Below are 16,663 nucleotides of genomic sequence, written 5' to 3' on the forward strand. Positions count from 1 at the left end.
AGGATTATTTTATTTTTTACATGTTATGCTCATTATGTTCTGGGGTCTGAAAAGATCTTTCAGCAAAAAAAAACAAACAATTAATGTAGAATTTCCTTGGAAGAAATACATGACCAATTGAATTCAAGTTTCTCATTCGCTCGTCTTAGCTTCACCCCTCGGTTCCCCCTTTAATATTGCTCATAACCTGAACAAATCCAGTTAGAAAAACTGAAATCCTTTCAGGTGGAAAATGATAGTAAACCAATGTAGTTGCATAAATCTTCACACCCTTACACTAATACTTTGATGCAGTCCTCTGTGAATTTCTGGCAGAACTGCACAATGCTGCCCCCACCATGCCTCATTGTAGGGATGGTGATATGGTGATGACCGGAGTTAGCTTTGGTCTCAACAGACGTAACACGTTCCTCACAGGCTTTTGCAGACGTGATGGAGGTTTTGGTAACACATAGCCAGGGTTGGATGATTTTTTTTTGTATGGCATCTGACTCCATGGGTCAGAGTTATGAAGAATACGGGAGATTGTGGTCTCATGTAGGACACATCCAGGACTGGAAAGAATTCCTGCAGCTCCTTTAATGTTGCCGTTGGCTTCCAGCACTAATTTTCTTCTTGCCTTTGTATTAATGTTTGAGGGATGTCCAGTTCTGGGTAATGTCACTGTGGTGCTGGTCCAGCTCCTTCTCGATGATGTCATTACAGTGTCCACAGCAGATCTGATGCCTGGGACATATTTTTATTTCTTCTCCTGACAACATTCCACAGTGAGATCCTTTGCTGTGTTGTCAGCTGTTTACAGACCAGAAAATGTCAGGAAAATCCTCCCAGCAGCAACACTTTCTCAGGGGTTAATCAGAATCACTATAAATGACAGTGGCCGAGCGCTGACTACTATGTAACATGAGGGGAATGTCATCGGCTGATTCTGAACACAGCCCCAATTATAAGAGGGTGTGTGCACTTATGCAACCACATTATTGTAGTTTTGTCATTTTTATTTTCCTCTCACAAAGATTTCAGTTTGTTTCTCACTGGATTTGTACAGATTATGGTCGAATTAAAGGGGGGAAAAGTTATTAATTATAATTAATTATTATTCTTGGTGAGATTTTAAACAGCAAAAAATTGGGATTTTATCAGGGGCGTGTACACTTTTTATATCCACGGCGGATATACGATAAATATTTTGGGGTGAAAGGGTAGAGACACAATTTATTGTTTGTGTCACATTTTACCGCCTCTGTTCAGATGCGGGCAGTAGGAGGTCAGGCCAGAGCCCCATTGTTTCTAGAAGTTGATTCTTTGTATTACAGGAGTCACCGCTCTGATGACGGACGCCTTGCTGCCGCCGACCCCGTGACTACATTGTTTATTATTATGGTTCTCTGCAACCGCTCTGGATGTGGCCGGTCTGGGATACGTAATATTAGTGGGAGGCGTGGGCCTGAGCCCCATTGCTTCTAGAAGTTGATTCTTTGTATTACAGGAGTGACCGCTCTGATGACGGACGCATCGCTGCCGCCGACCCCGTGACTACATTGTTTATTATTATGGTTCTCTGCAACCGCTCTGGATGTGGCCGGTCTGGGATACGTAATATTAGTGGGAGGCGTGGGCCTGAGCCCCATTGCTTCTAGAAGTTGATTCTTTGTATTACAGGAGTGACCGCTCCGATGACGGACGCCTCGCTGCCGCCAACCCCGTGACTACATTGTTTATTATTAGGGTTCTCTGCAGCCGCTCTGGATGTGGCCGGTCTGGGATACGTAATATTAGTGGGAGGCGTGGGCCTGAGCCCCATTGCTTCTAGGAGTTGATTCTTTGTATTACAGGAGTGACCGCTCCGATGACGGACGCCTCGCTGCCGCCAACCCCGTGACTACATTGTTTATTATTAGGGTTCTCTGCAGCCGCTCTGGATGTGGCCGGTCTGGGATAAGTAATATTAGCGGGAGGTGCGGGCCTGAGCCCCATTGTTTCTAGGAGTTGATTCTTTTAATTAGATGAGTGACCGCTCTGATGACGGACGCATCGCTACCGCCGACCCCGTGACTACATTGTTTATTATTAGGTTTCTCTGTGACTGCTCTGGATGTGGCTGGTTTGGGATAAGTAATATTAGCGGGAGGCGCGAGCCTGAGCCCCATTGCTTCTAGGAGTTGATTCTTTGTATTCCAGGAGTGACCAATCTGATGACGGACGCATCACTGCCGCCGAGCCAGTGACTACATTGTTTATTATTAGGGTTCTCTGCAGCCGCTCTGGATGTGGCCAGTCTGGGATAAGTAGTATTAGAGGGAGGTGCGGGCCTGAGCCCCATTGTTTCTAGGAGTTGATTCTTTGTATTACAGGAGTGACTGCTCTGATGACGGACGCATCGCTGCCGCCGACCCTGTGACTACATTGTTTATTATTAGGGTTCTCTGCAGCTGCTCTGGATGTGGCCAGTCTGGGATAAGTAATATTAGCGGGAGGCGTGGGCCTGAGCCCCATTGTTTCCAGGAGTTGTTTCTTTGTATTACAGGAGTGACTGCTCTGATGACGGACGCGTCGCTGCCGCCAACCCTGTGACTACATTGTTTATTATTAGGGTTCTCTGCAGCCGCTCTGGATGTGGCCGGTCTGGGATAAGTAATATTTGCGGGAGGCGTGGGCCGCTCTCTCGCCAATGTAAGTAGTTACTATAATGGGGAATCAATACGCCATTGAAATGTCTCTTTTCATTCCGTCTGACAGACGACAGGCGCGGCTGAGTTATTGCTCTGCACTCGCTACGTACCACGACTGCAAACTGCTCTGGCTCGCACAGGTCCTCGTACTCGCTCCTCAGCTGTGACAAGGAGTTCAGCTCCTTCTGCTCCGGAAGATTCTTTATAAGATTCTGGAAAACAAAGAAATTCAGAGATGACAGCACATTTCTAGGGCAGAGCGACGGCTGTACAATTACTTAGTAGCCACAATTTTTGCAATGTGCAGGGAGGGACGATACAGGGTACAGAGTCTGTAGTCACGCCGTGGCCCTAGGACATCACGGGGCCCCAAAGATCCACTGTTATTTATGAATCTGTCCATCTCACAATTAAAGTGAATCAGTCGTCTCATTCTAGCCCCCGAGACCGCTGACACCTGCACATGGACGTGCCCTGGGCGGGATAGAGCCCCTCCACTACATGACTGATAGGCAGAGCTGTCAATCATCTGGTGGAGGGAGGAGTTAGGCTGAGCCGCCCACAGCACTTCTAGCCTCATTTGCATATCCCTTCTAGAGTGGATTTCTCTGCAAATTAGGTTTTATCCACAACCCACAGATGTCAAGAGTTTGGAGAAAAGAGTGAGCCGACAGATCCCTCTACATCTATCTCATATCTAACTAATAATCATCTATATGTCACAATCTTATATCCATCCACCCATCCGTTTATCAACCTACAACATATCTATCCTTCCATCCACCCATCCGTATATCTACCTACAATATATCTATTCTTCCGTCCACCCATCCGTATATCTACCTACAATATATCTATCCTTCCATCCACCCATCTGTACATCTACCTACAATATATATATATCCTTCCATCTGTATATCTACCTACAATATATCTATCCTTCCATCAACCTATCCGTATACCTACAATATATCTATTCTTCCGTCCACCCATCCGTATATCTACCTACAATATATCTATCCTTCCGTCCACCCATCCGTATATCTACCTACAATATATCTATCCTTCCATCCGTATATCTATCTACAATATATCTATCTATCCTTCCATCCACCCATCCATATATCTATCTACACTATATGATAACAACAGGAGGACAAAAAGAGCAAACTGATTATATCTAAAAGATATCATATTTTATTATATCATAGAAAAGGTCAAATGTCACAACAATATATAGAACACCAAAAAACAATGCAGAATGTTATGAACCCCACCCACACCTATCCCCACCCCACATATACACTTCAGTCCCTGGAAAAATAAATAAATAAAGGTCCAAAGACCGTAACTCAGGGAAATGACAGTAGTGCGTCCAAACATGGACGTCAGGGAAGCAGCATGCATAAACCAGATGATCGGGAATAAAGTTACATCCGTCTATCCAACATCTAAGGTGCAATAGTGCATGGCAAGAAATGCCGCGCTTACCAACAGATGAGTGGAAACAAGGAGGGGGGTGGATGGAGGGTCCCGACGCGCGTTTCGCGGCAGCTAGAGGCCGCTTTCTCAAGGGAGTGTGTCTCAGGTCCCTGCAGGACCTTCTAATAACCCCATGAACTTAGTCACATGGCCTGAAACGGCCAATCAGGACGGCTAGAGTCGGCACATGCGCACTGCGGCCGTCAGGTCCTGAACTGCAGATAGGGCGTCACAGGAAGTGCGCACACACCAGGGGAGAGCCCACCAAGCGGTGCGCACACCGTAAAGACGCCCACCCACAGACAGGAGACAATAGGTCGCAATGCTATGTGCACAGCCATGAGAGCATGTATGAGGACAAGTAACTGGATGAGAAAAAAAAAAAAACGCTGTGTAACAACATAGCTGCATATAACTATAACATCACACAATGTATACAAATTACAAAAGTTGAAATCATCCAAAGTCGCTGAGATGGCTGTAATTTTCCCATATAATGAGATGAAGTCCGGGGTCATTTTCAGTCCGAAAGGGGGGCCCAGTAGGAGAAAATACGGAGGCGCAGTAAATCAGCAGAGTCACAAACACTAAATAAAAAAACAAAAAATCTTCGTGACTTGCTGGTTAGGAGCCACTATGTTCCGGCTCCCAGCAAACCCTTTGGCACTAGTGGTCCTCAGTTTGGATCCTTCTCATGCGGGCACTGTCTTGCCTGCGCCAATGTCCTACGCTGTTCTACCTTTGCCTCATCTATACTGTTTGATTTGGTGATTTTTGATTTGGGTTTGCAGACAGATATTCTCTGCCACCCTGGTCTCTAAGTATGTACATGGGATTTTGGTTGCTACTATCTACAATATATCTATCCTTCCATCCACCAATCCGTATATCTATCCACCCATCCGTATATCTATCCTTCCATCCACCCATCCGTATATCTATCTACAATATATATATCCTTCCATCCACCCATCCGTATATCTATCCTTCCATCCACCCATCCGTATATCTATCTACAATATATCTATCCTTCCATCCACCCATCCGTATATCTATCTACAATATATCTATCTATCCTTCCATCCACCCATCCGTATATCTATCTACAGTATATATATCCTTCCATCCACCCATCCATATATCTATCTACAATATATCTATCTATCCTTCCATCCACCCATCCGTATATCTATCTACAGTATATCTATCCTTCCATCCACCCATCCGTATATCTATCTACAATATATCTATCTATCCTTCCATCCACCCATCCGTATATCTATGTACAATATATCTATCCTTATATCCAGCCATCCGCATATCTATCTACAATATATCTATCCTTCCATCCACCCATCTGTATATCTATCTACAGTATATCTATCCTTCCTTCCACCCATCCGTATATCATATCTATCTACAATATATCTATCCTTCCATCCACGCATCCGTATATCTATCCTTCCATCCACCCATCCGTATATCTATCTACAGTATATCTATCCTTCCATCCACCCATCCGTATATCATATCTATCTACAAGATATCTATCTTTCCATCCACCCATCTGTATATCTAGTTATATGAAAAAGTTTAGGCACCCCTATTAATCTTAAGCTTAATGTTTTATAAAAAATGTGTTTTTTGCAACAGCTATTTCAGTTTCATATATCTAATAACTGTTGGACACAGTAATGTTTCTGCCTTGAAATGAGGTTTATTGTACTAACAGAAAATGTGCAATCTGCATTCAAACAAAATTTGACAGGTGCATAAGTATGGGCACCTCACCAGAAAAGTGACATTAATATTTAGTAGATCCTCCTTTTGCAAAAATAACAGCCTCTAGTCGCTTCCTGTAGCTTTTAATGAGTTCCTGGATCCCGGATGAAGGTATTTTTGACCATTCCTCTTTACAAAACAATTCCAGTTCAGTTAAGTTTGATGGTCGCCGAGCATGGACAGCCCTCTTCAAATGATCCCACAGATGTTCAATGATATTCAGGTCTGGGGACTGGGATGGCCATTCCAGAACAGTGTAATTGTTCCTCTGCATGAATGCCTGAGTAGATTTGGAGCGGTGTTTTGGATCATTGTCTTGCTGAAAGATCCATCCCCTGCGTAACTTCAACTTTGTCACTGATTCATGAACATTATTGTCAAGAATCTGCTGATACTGAGAGGAATCCATGCGTCCCTCAACTTTAACAAGATTCCCGGTGCCGGCATTGGCCACACAGCCCCAAAGCATGATGGAACCTCCACCAAATTTTACTGTGGGTAGCAAGTGTTTTTCTTGGAATGCTGTGCTTTTTGGCCGCCATGCATAACGCCTTTTTGTATGACCAAACAACTCAATCTTGGTTTCATCAGTCCACAGGACCTTCTTCCAAAAAGAAATTGGCTTCTCCAAATGTGCTTTTGCATACCTCAGCCGACTCTGTTTGTGGCGTGCTTGCAGAAATTGCTTCTTTCGCATCACTCTCCCATACAGCTTCTCCTTGTGCAAAGTGCGTTGTATAGTTGACCGATGCACAGTGACACCATCTGCAGCAAGTTGATGCTGCAGCTCTCTGGAGGTGGTCTGAGGATTGTCCTTGACTGATCTCACCATTCTTCTTCTCTGCCTTTCTGATGTTTTTCTTGGCCTGCCACTTCTGGCCTTAACAAGAACTGTACCTGTGTTCTTCCATTTCCTTACTATGTTCCTCACAGTGGAAATTGACAGGTTAAATCTCTGAGACAGCTTTTTGTATCCTTCCCCTGAACAACTATGTTGAATAATCTTTGTTTTCAGATCATTTGACAGTTGTTTTGAGGAGCCCATGATGCCACTCTTCAGAGGAGATTCAAACAGGAGAACAACTTGCAAGTGGCCACTTTAAGTAGCTTTTCTCATGATTGCATACACCTGGCTATGAAGTTCAAAGATCAATGAGGTTACAAAACAAAAGCTTTAGTAAGTCAGTAAAAAGTAGGTAGGAGTATTTAAAACAAGAAAATGATAAGGGTGCCCATACTTATGCACCTATCAAATTTTGTTTGAATGCAGATTGCACATTTTCTGTTAGCACAATAAATCTCATTTCAAGGCAGAAACATTACTGTGTCCAACAGTTATTAGATATATGAAAATGAAATAGCTGTTGCAAAAAAAAACAATTTTTATAAAACATTAAGCTTAAGATTAATAGGGGTGCCCAAACTTTTTCATATAACTGTATCTACAATATATCTATCCTTCCATCCATCCATCCGTATATCTATCTACAGTATATCTATCCTTCCATCCACCCATCCGTATATCTATCTACAGTATATCTATCCTTCCACCCACCCATCCGTATATCTATCTACAGTATATCTATCCTTCCATCCACCCATCCGTATATCTATCTACAGTATATCTATCCTTCCATCCACCCATCCGTATATGTATCTACAGTATATCTATCCTTCCATCCACCCATCCGTATATCTATCTACAGTATATCTATCCTTCTATCCACCCATCCGTATATCTATCTACAATATATCTATCCTTCCATCCACCCATCCGTATATCCATCTATCTACAATATATCTATCCTTCCATTCACCCATCTGTATATCTATCCTTCCATCCACCCATCCATATATCCATCTATCTACAATATATCTATCCTTCCATCCACCCATCCGTATATCCACCCATCCGTATATCTATCTTTCTATCCACCCATCCGTATATCTATCCTTCCATCCACCCATCCGTATATCTATCTACAATATATCTATCCTTCCATCCACCCATCCGTATATCTATCCTTTCATCCACGCATCTGTATATCCATCTATCTACAATGTATCTATCATTCAATCCACCCATCCGTATATCTATCCTTCCATCCACCCATCCGTATATCTATCTACAATATATCTATCCTTCCATCCACCCATCCGTATATCATATCTATCTACAATATATATATCCTTCCATCCACCCATCCGTATATCTATCTTTCTATCCACCCATCCGTATATCTATCCTTCCATCCACCCATCCGTATAGCCAACTATCCACAATGTATCTATCCTTCAATCCACCCATCCGTATATCTATCCTTCCATCCACCCATCCGTATAGCCAACTATCTACAATATATCTATCCTTCCATCCACCCATCCGTATATCATATCTATCCATCCACCCATCCGTATACCCTTCTATCTACAATATATCTAACCTTCCATCCACCCATCCGTATATCATATCTACTGTATCTACAATATATCTATCCTTCCATCCACCCATCCGTATATCATATCTATCTACAATATATCTATCCTTTCATCCACCCATCCATACATCTATCTACAATATATCTATCCTTCCATCCACCCATCTGTATATCTATCTACAATATATCTATCCTTCCATCCACCCATCCGTATATCTATTGACAATATATCTATCCTTCCATCCACCCATCCATATATCTATCTACAATGTATCTATCCTTCAATCCACCCATCCGTATATCTATCCTTCCATCCACCCATCCGTATATCATATCTATCTACAATATATCTATCCTTCCATCCACCCATCCGTATATCTATTCTTCCATTCACGCATCCGTATATCCATCTATCTACAATGTATCTATCCTTCAATCCACCCATCAGTATATCTATCTTTCCATCCACCCATCCGTATATCTATTCTTCCATCCACCCATCCATCTATCTACAATGTATCTATCCTTCCATTCACCCATCCGTATATCATAACTATCTACAATATATCTATCCTTCCATCCACCCATCCGTATATCTATCCATCTACAATATATCTGTGGCACCCCCGAGGGTCCAGTCTCCACAGAGGTACAGCACCTCAGCCACAGGTGTGGTACCCCACTCTCAGGTAAGGAGGGGGCACTATCCGAAACCCGCCCACTAGCATCCAACACCACACTACTCCAGGCCAGGAGATCTGGACGGACCCTATTTAGGGAGGTCCCCATCTCAGACTGGAAGGGAAACTAGGCAGAGGGTGTGGGTGGAGAAAGTGACAGTTGGAAGTGAGGAGTTGTCATGGAGACAGCAGGGAGGCGTTAGTCAGATGGAGGGAGGAAGTGAGTCTGAGTGAGAGGAGGACAGAGGTGTCTTAGAGGAGCTCCAGTGAGAAGAGGTCCCAGAAGTGAAGAATCCTCCCGTGGGGCCCATATACACGACGACCGTAGTCGGTTGGAGGGACCAGGCCGCAGTGGGGGACTGACCCCAGACTAGTGGAGGAACTGCAAGTCCCAGCTAGCAAACCGGAGGCTGCAGCATCTGCGTGTGCTACAGCTGAATCCGCACACATTCGCTGAAAAGGCAGCCTCATAGGGTCGTGGGGAGCGTCGCCCGACAGGACCCGAGGCTGCTGGCTTGGGACACTGTGTGTGAGGCGCAGGGCAGAAGGGCTCAGCCAGCGCAGAGAGCCGGCCTGGGAAGGTACACAAGAAAGGGAGTCATAGGAAAGTGCGCCCAAATTACCTGAGAGTTGGCTGGCCCACGGACCTGGAGGACACAGCACCCAGCTGGTGACTGTAACCTAACAACTGAGAGTAAAGAGTGAAAACTGCACCCCGCTGTGTCCTCAGAATTATTACTGCCCTGCACTACACCAGTTCATCATTGACTTTAGCACTTTCACTGCCCTGGGGCCTAGCTCTACCCGTGGAGAGCTGTAACATCTCAGCTGCGTCACCAACCGCCCCAGAGGACCTGAATCGCAGCGTCGGCCATTTTCTTATTGCCGAACACCACGGGTGGTGTCACGAATCAATCCCCCATATAATTTTCCCCTTTGCATTATTTTATTGGATGCCCAGGGCCACAGACCGGGTCACTGCTGTGGTGACAACCCCTGAAGAACCGTTGTACCCGGTTCCGAGTACCCCACGGCCCTACCGGGCGCTCCATATCTATCCTCCCATCCATCATACATTGGGGTAACAAGCATTTGATCTCTTGCTGGTTTTGTAAGTTTGCCCACTGACAAAGACATAAACAGTCTATAAGTTTAAGGGAGGGTTAATTTTTACATTGAGAGATAGAATATAAAAAATAAAATCCAGAAAATCATATTGTATAAATTATATACATTTATTTGCATTTTGCAGTGAGAAATAAGTATTTGATCCCCTACCAACCATTAAGCATCCTACATCCTACAGACCAGTTCTGGCTCCTAATAAACTCGTTACCTTTATAAAAGACTCCTGTCCACAGACTCAATCAGTCAGACTCTAACCTCTACAACATGGGCAAGACCAAAGAGCTTTCCAAGGATGTCAAGGACAAGATCATAGACCTGCATAAAGCTGGAATGGGCTACAAAACCATAAGTAAGACGCTGGGTGAGAAGAAGGCAACTGGTGAAAATAGATTAAATAGTAAGAAAATAGAAGAAATACAAAATGGCTGTCAATCGACATTAATCTGGGCACCATGCAAAATCTCACCTCGTGGGGTATCCATGATCATGAGGAAGGTGAGAGATCAACCTAAAACTACATGGGGGGAACTTGTTAATAATCTCAAGGCAGCTGGGACCACAGTCACCAAGAAAACCATTGGTAACACATTACGCCGTAAAGGTTTAAAATCCTGCAGTGCCCACAAGGCCCCCCTGGTCAACAAGGAACATGTGCAGGCCCGTCTGAAGCTTACCAATGAACACCTGGATGATTCTGTGAGTGATTGGGAGAAGGTCCTGTGGTCAGCTGAGACAAAAATTGAGCTCTTTGTCATTAACTCAACTCGCCATGTTTGGAGGAAGAGAAATGCTGCCTATGACCCAAAGAACACAATCCCCACTGTCAAGCATGGAGGTGGAAACATTGTGTTTTGAGGGTGTTTCTCTGCTAAGGGCACAGGACTACTTCACCGCATCAATGGGAGAATGGATGGAGCCATGTACCATAAAATACTGATTGACAACCTCCTTCCCTCCGCCAGGACATTAAAAATGGGTCGTGGCTGGGTCTTCCAGCAAGACAATGACCCAAAACATACAGCCAAGACAACAAAATGAGTGGCTCAAAAAGAAGCACATTAAGGTCATGGATTGGCCTAGCCTCATAGAAAACTTAGGAAGAGAGTTAAAGCTCCGAGTTTCCAAGCGACAGCCTCAAAATCTTAATGATTTAGAGATGATCTGCAAAGAGGAGTGGAGCAAAATTCCTCCTGACATGTGCGCAAACCTCATCATCAACTACAAGAAACGTCTGACTGCTGTGCTTGCCAACAAGGGTTTTACCACCAAGTATTAAGTCTTGTTTGCCAGAGGGATCAAATACTTATTTCTCACTGCAAAATGCAAATACACTTATATAATTTACACAATGTGATTTTCTGGATTTTATTTTTGATATTCTATCTCTCAATGTTAACATTAACCGACCCTTAAAATTATAGACTGTTCATGTCTTTGTCAGTGGGCAAACTTTAAAAACCAGCAAGGGATCAAATACTTATTCCCCAATGTGTATATCTATCTACAATATATCTATCCTTCCATCCACACATCCGTATATCATATCTATCAATCTTTCTACAACATACAGGTGCTTCTCAGAAAATTAGAATATCATCAAAAAGTTAATATATTTCATTTCTTCATTGCAAAAAGTCAATCTCCTATATTCTATAGAGTCATTACACACAGAGTGATCTATTTCTGTTAATGTTGATGATTATGGCTTACAGCCAATGAAAACCCAAAAGTCATTATCTCAGTAAATTAGAATACTTTATAACACCAGCTTGAAAAATTATTGTAAAATCCGAGATGTTGGCATACTGAAATGTATGTTCAGTAAATGCACTCAATACTTGGTCGGGGCTCCTTTTGCATCAATTACTGCATCAATGCGGTGTGGCATGGAGGCGATCAGCCTGTGGCACTGCTAAGGGGTTATGGAAGCCCAGATTACTTTGATAGCAGCCTTCAGCTCGTCTGCATTGTTGGGTCTGGTGTATCATCTTCCTCTTGACAATACTCCATAGATTCACTATGGGGTTAAGGTCAGGCTAGTTTGCTGCCAATCAAGCAGAGTGATACTGTTGTTTTTACACCAGGTATTGGTACTTGTGGCAGTGTGGATAGGGGCCAAGTCCTGCTGGAGAATGGCAGGCATGGTACCGCATAGGGAATGTGCCTCGGACTGCGGAGCCCCTCATGGAAAAAAGCTAATAGGAAACACTGTGCAGTGCCTATTCCCCCCTCACACTACTCTCCCAGGTGATGCACTAATTGGGACGCCCAGCTTACCAATGGGAAGAGAGAGGAAGGGGAGGAAGGGGCATCCGGCCACACCCACAAGGGTTAAGTCCAGGTGCCGGGGTCAGTTCTTTCCTCTTTCTCCCTGGCGGACCCCCTGGAAGCAATTGTCTGTATAACGAGGGGTACTGCCGCTTCCACGGGTCCTGTAGATATAAACACGACTGCTCCGCCTGCGGTGGCAGACACACTGCAGCAAGATGTACCCGCCAAGCACCTGCAAGGCATAGCCCCGGTGAACGTCACCGCAATGGGCCCTTGGCTAAGCCTCTACCCCAATAAAGAGGCGGCACAGCACCTCGATCATGGTTTCAAATTCGGTTTCTTTATCCCCTTTAAACTTTAGTTACTGCCCGAAATCGGCGAATAATCCGAAATCCACTTGTGAATTCCCGGAGATCTTACGGGAAAAAATTCAAAAAGAGGTAGAACTAGACAGAATGGCGGGCCCATTTACATCGCTGCCGTTCAGGAATTTTAGAATCTCACCCCTAGGCTTCGTCCCTTAAAAAGGAGCCGGGAAAATATTGGTTAATACATCACCTCTCATACCGAAAGGTGATTCGGTTAACGACGTGATACTCCCAGAAAAAGCGTCAGTAACCTACGCTTCATTTGACAGGGCGGTCAAACTCGTGCGGACAGCCGGGCCCGGTGCCCTGCTGGCAAAATCGGACATAGAGTCAGCATTCCGCCTATTGCCCGTTCACCTCGAGTGTTTCCACCTGTTAGGTTGTAAGATGGACCAGCTCTATTACTTTGACATGTGCCTACCGATGGGCTGCTCCATCTCCTGTCACTATTTCAAGCTTTTCAGCACTTTTCTTGACTGGGTAGTGCGCTTTGAAACCGCCAGCAATTCGACGGTTCATTACCTCGACGATTTCTTGTTTGTCGGGCCAAAAGACTCTAAGCTTTGCTCCTTCCTCCTCCAAAAATTAAAATTTCTAACCAGTCATTTTGGCGTACCGCTCTCAACAGAAAAAACGGTCGGCCCGTGTAACGTGCTGCCTTTCTTTGGCATAGAAATAGATACCAACGCAATGGTTTTTAGATTGCCAGCGGATAAATTGCAAAAAACTCTGCAAATGGTAGAAGATTTCTGCGGGGTTAAAAAAAAGTCACCCTCCCAACAGATGCAGTCCCTGCTAGGTTTGCTCAATTTCGCTTGCCGTGTAATGCCGGTGGGCATAACCTTTTCACGCTGTTTATCGCTGGCGACGAAGGGCATCTCCCAGCCAGGAGATAGAATTAGGCTTACTCGCACACTAAAGGAAGACTTGCTAGTCTGGAAAACATTCCTAAATTCCTACAACGGCCATACTTGCCTCATGTCTCAAGAAACGCTAAGTAAAGAGTTAGGACTAGCAGCGGGAGGAAATCTCAGAGACGGGTTTGTGGCAATCTACCAAGACCAATGGTGCAAAGCGAGCTGGCCAGCGTTATGGGCCACAGCTGGCTGGGGCCGCGACCCAGCCCTGCTAGAAGTCTTTACGATTGTAGCTGCAGTAGAGCTCTGGGGTGCACAACTAGAGAACAGAAACATAAGATTCTCAACCAAACACCCCAGCAAAGAGCTTGAACTGCATGTCTTCTGCATCCCCACCTTTACCCGCTCTCCTGCGCCGCCTAGCATTACTATACTTAAAACACAACATCTGGTGTCGCGCCACAGTTACGTTGGTTGATGATAACCTTGCTAACTCTCTGTTATTTTCCGATTGGCAGGCCTTCAAAGCTCTCCTTCCGAACGCGCAACCGTTGGGTGTCCAGTGTCCAACATTCCTTTTGGACATGGTAGCCAATCAATGATGCCACTGATCCGCGCATCAGTTACGCCGGCTACCTGGCTGGTTTACGGTAAGGCGTGGGACGAGTGGTGCTCATTAATTCACGGAAGACCAGTCGATAGGTGCGATCGGGCGAGGTGCTGGTTGATCTTTTGAAAGAGGCACGTCAGGAACGTCGGCGCAGCGTCATCTTTCGGGAATAGCCTTTTTCTTCCAGCTAATGGGGTGGGCAGACGTGACAAAGTATTTTTTCATCAGACAAGCTGTTAAAGGCTGGAAAAGGCTCCGACCTAGTCAGGAGTGTCATCATCCCATTTCTCTGAGGCTACTGCACGACATTATCACGACTTCCCCATCAGTATGCAATTCCCAATACGAGTCAGTCCTTGTATCAGCTGCGTTTGCCATTGCCTTTTTCGGAGCACTTCGGATTAGCGAGCTGGTACCGCGAGTAAAAACCTCGTCGGAGGGCGGACTAATCAACGAAGACCTCGTCATATGCAACGACGCACTGCACATTAGGGTGCGTAGATCCAAATGTGACCCCGCCGGTAGAGGGGCATGGGTCCTCGTTAAGTCGTTGGATGGTCCCGTATGCCCACTTAACATAGTAAAACGATACACGGCAATGAAACGCGCGAGTAGATTCTTTCTGTCACACGCAGACGGCTCCCCCTTACTAAATACCAGTTCCACACTATTTTTAATCGGTGTCTCGAAGTGGTTAGCGTCGATCAATCGGAATACGGGACGCATACTTTCTGCATAGGGGCCTCTACCGAGGCAGCTAAGGCCGGGATCCCTGAGGCCGAAGTGCAGCGATTGGGTCGATGGAAATCCGCATGCTTTGCCAGATACATAAGACCAGACCTGCTTAAGTAACATATCTCGTCTCTTTCAGGCATCCAAAAACCCGCAGTTTGGGTGGTTGGACATTCGTACATCTACTGGGCAAAAAAACAGGCCAAACATCGGCCTGGTGGTGCGAATTTAGGCTTCAGGAATGTAGAGGTCAACTGGAGAGGGATAAGAGGCCTACAATGGCAAAAAATCTTCCCAGAACTCGTTGACATCGCTAAGATCTGGGAAAACGGAGATGTATCGAGCTCAGTTCAACGATAACAGGTGATATCTAGCGTTTCTTCTATCTGTTACCGGATATGATATTGGTGTGGTCGGAGATGGTGCCACGAGCTGTCTGGCTTGGGGCCAAGGACACAACAGCCATAGAACGATGAAGAAAAAAGGTCAACCTGAGAGTAGCAAGATTTGTAAAGGGAAAATTTGGCATTGTAGTTCGCCACTACCAACTGGAAGGCAACAAATCAGGATTGCTGAGGTCCAACGGTATTTGTCTCACGGACATTGGGCTCGATGTATTTCTGTCAGGTCTGCAAGATGGAATTGAACATGCCCTAACGCTGATGGGTGGGGGTCGGAGTCACATGTAGGTAGTACACATGATCCTCCCTGGCGGAAGTGGAGGGAGGGGCGAAGATTCATTGCCGCTCATTGGCTGGCCGCCCGTCGATCGCAGACTGGGCCCACGGCTGTGAGCCCGTTGCTAAATGTAATTTGCCCCTCCCCGCTTATCAAATTAATAAACTGTGACCGACTAGTTCAACCCATCCAGGCCTGTTCGTGTTGTCTTTTCGGGATTGGTGGTAAGGGGGAAGGCACTGTTTACGACACACGGGTCTCCGCAGTCTGGCAGGCACGGTACCACATAGGGAATGTGCCTCGGACTGCGGAGCCCCTCATGGAAAAAAGCTAATGGGAAACACCGTGCAGTGCCTATTCCCCCCCCCCCCTCAAACTACTCCCCCAGGTGATGCACTAATTGGGACGCCCAGCTGACCAACGGGAAGAGGGAAAGGGGCGTCCGGCCGCACCCACAAGGGTTAAATCCAGGTGCCGGGGTCAGTTCCTTCCTCTTTCTCCCTGGCGGACCCCCTGGGAGCAATTGTCCCACCCTCCCGCCCCTACATATTTACTGATGTTTTTGTGCTGTTTTAAAAAAAACTAAAATAAAAATATATAAATAAAATGTTTTTAATACTTGAACTTTAAAGTTGATGATAATACTACTGTTATTTTTAAGTCACAGCGGAAGTGGAGGGAGGGGCGAATATTCGTAGCCGCTCATTGGCTGGCCGCCCGTCGGTCGCAGACTGGGCCCACGGCTGTGAGCCCGTTGCGAAATGTAATTTGCTCCTCCCCGCTTATCAAAGTAATAAACTGTGACCGACTAGTTCAACCCATCCAGGCCTGTTTGTGTTGTCTTTTCGGGATTGGTGGTAGGGGGGAAGGCACTGTTTACGACACAGAGGTCTCCGCAGTCTGTCATTTCCATCTCCAAAAAGCTTGTCTGCAGAGAGAAGCATGAAGTGCTCTATAATGTCCTG

At 45.4% G+C, this 16,663-nt stretch overlaps 1 protein-coding gene across 3 annotated transcripts in view; it reads right to left on the bottom strand.

The window, feature by feature from the left end:
* DIAPH2 (diaphanous related formin 2) overlaps positions 1-16,663 on the bottom strand; it is a 1,729,654-nt gene that overhangs the window by 904,768 nt on the left and 808,223 nt on the right. For all 3 annotated transcript variants that reach the window (XM_077286525.1, XM_077286526.1, XM_077286527.1), the window contains exon 21: positions 2,783-2,884. In XM_077286525.1, the coding sequence (XP_077142640.1) occupies positions 2,783-2,884 (102 nt within the window). The remainder of the gene's footprint in view (positions 1-2,782; positions 2,885-16,663) is intronic.

This window comes from Ranitomeya variabilis, chromosome 2 (genome assembly GCF_051348905.1).
Source record: "Ranitomeya variabilis isolate aRanVar5 chromosome 2, aRanVar5.hap1, whole genome shotgun sequence".
In the NCBI taxonomy this organism is placed as follows: Eukaryota; Metazoa; Chordata; class Amphibia; order Anura; family Dendrobatidae; genus Ranitomeya; species Ranitomeya variabilis.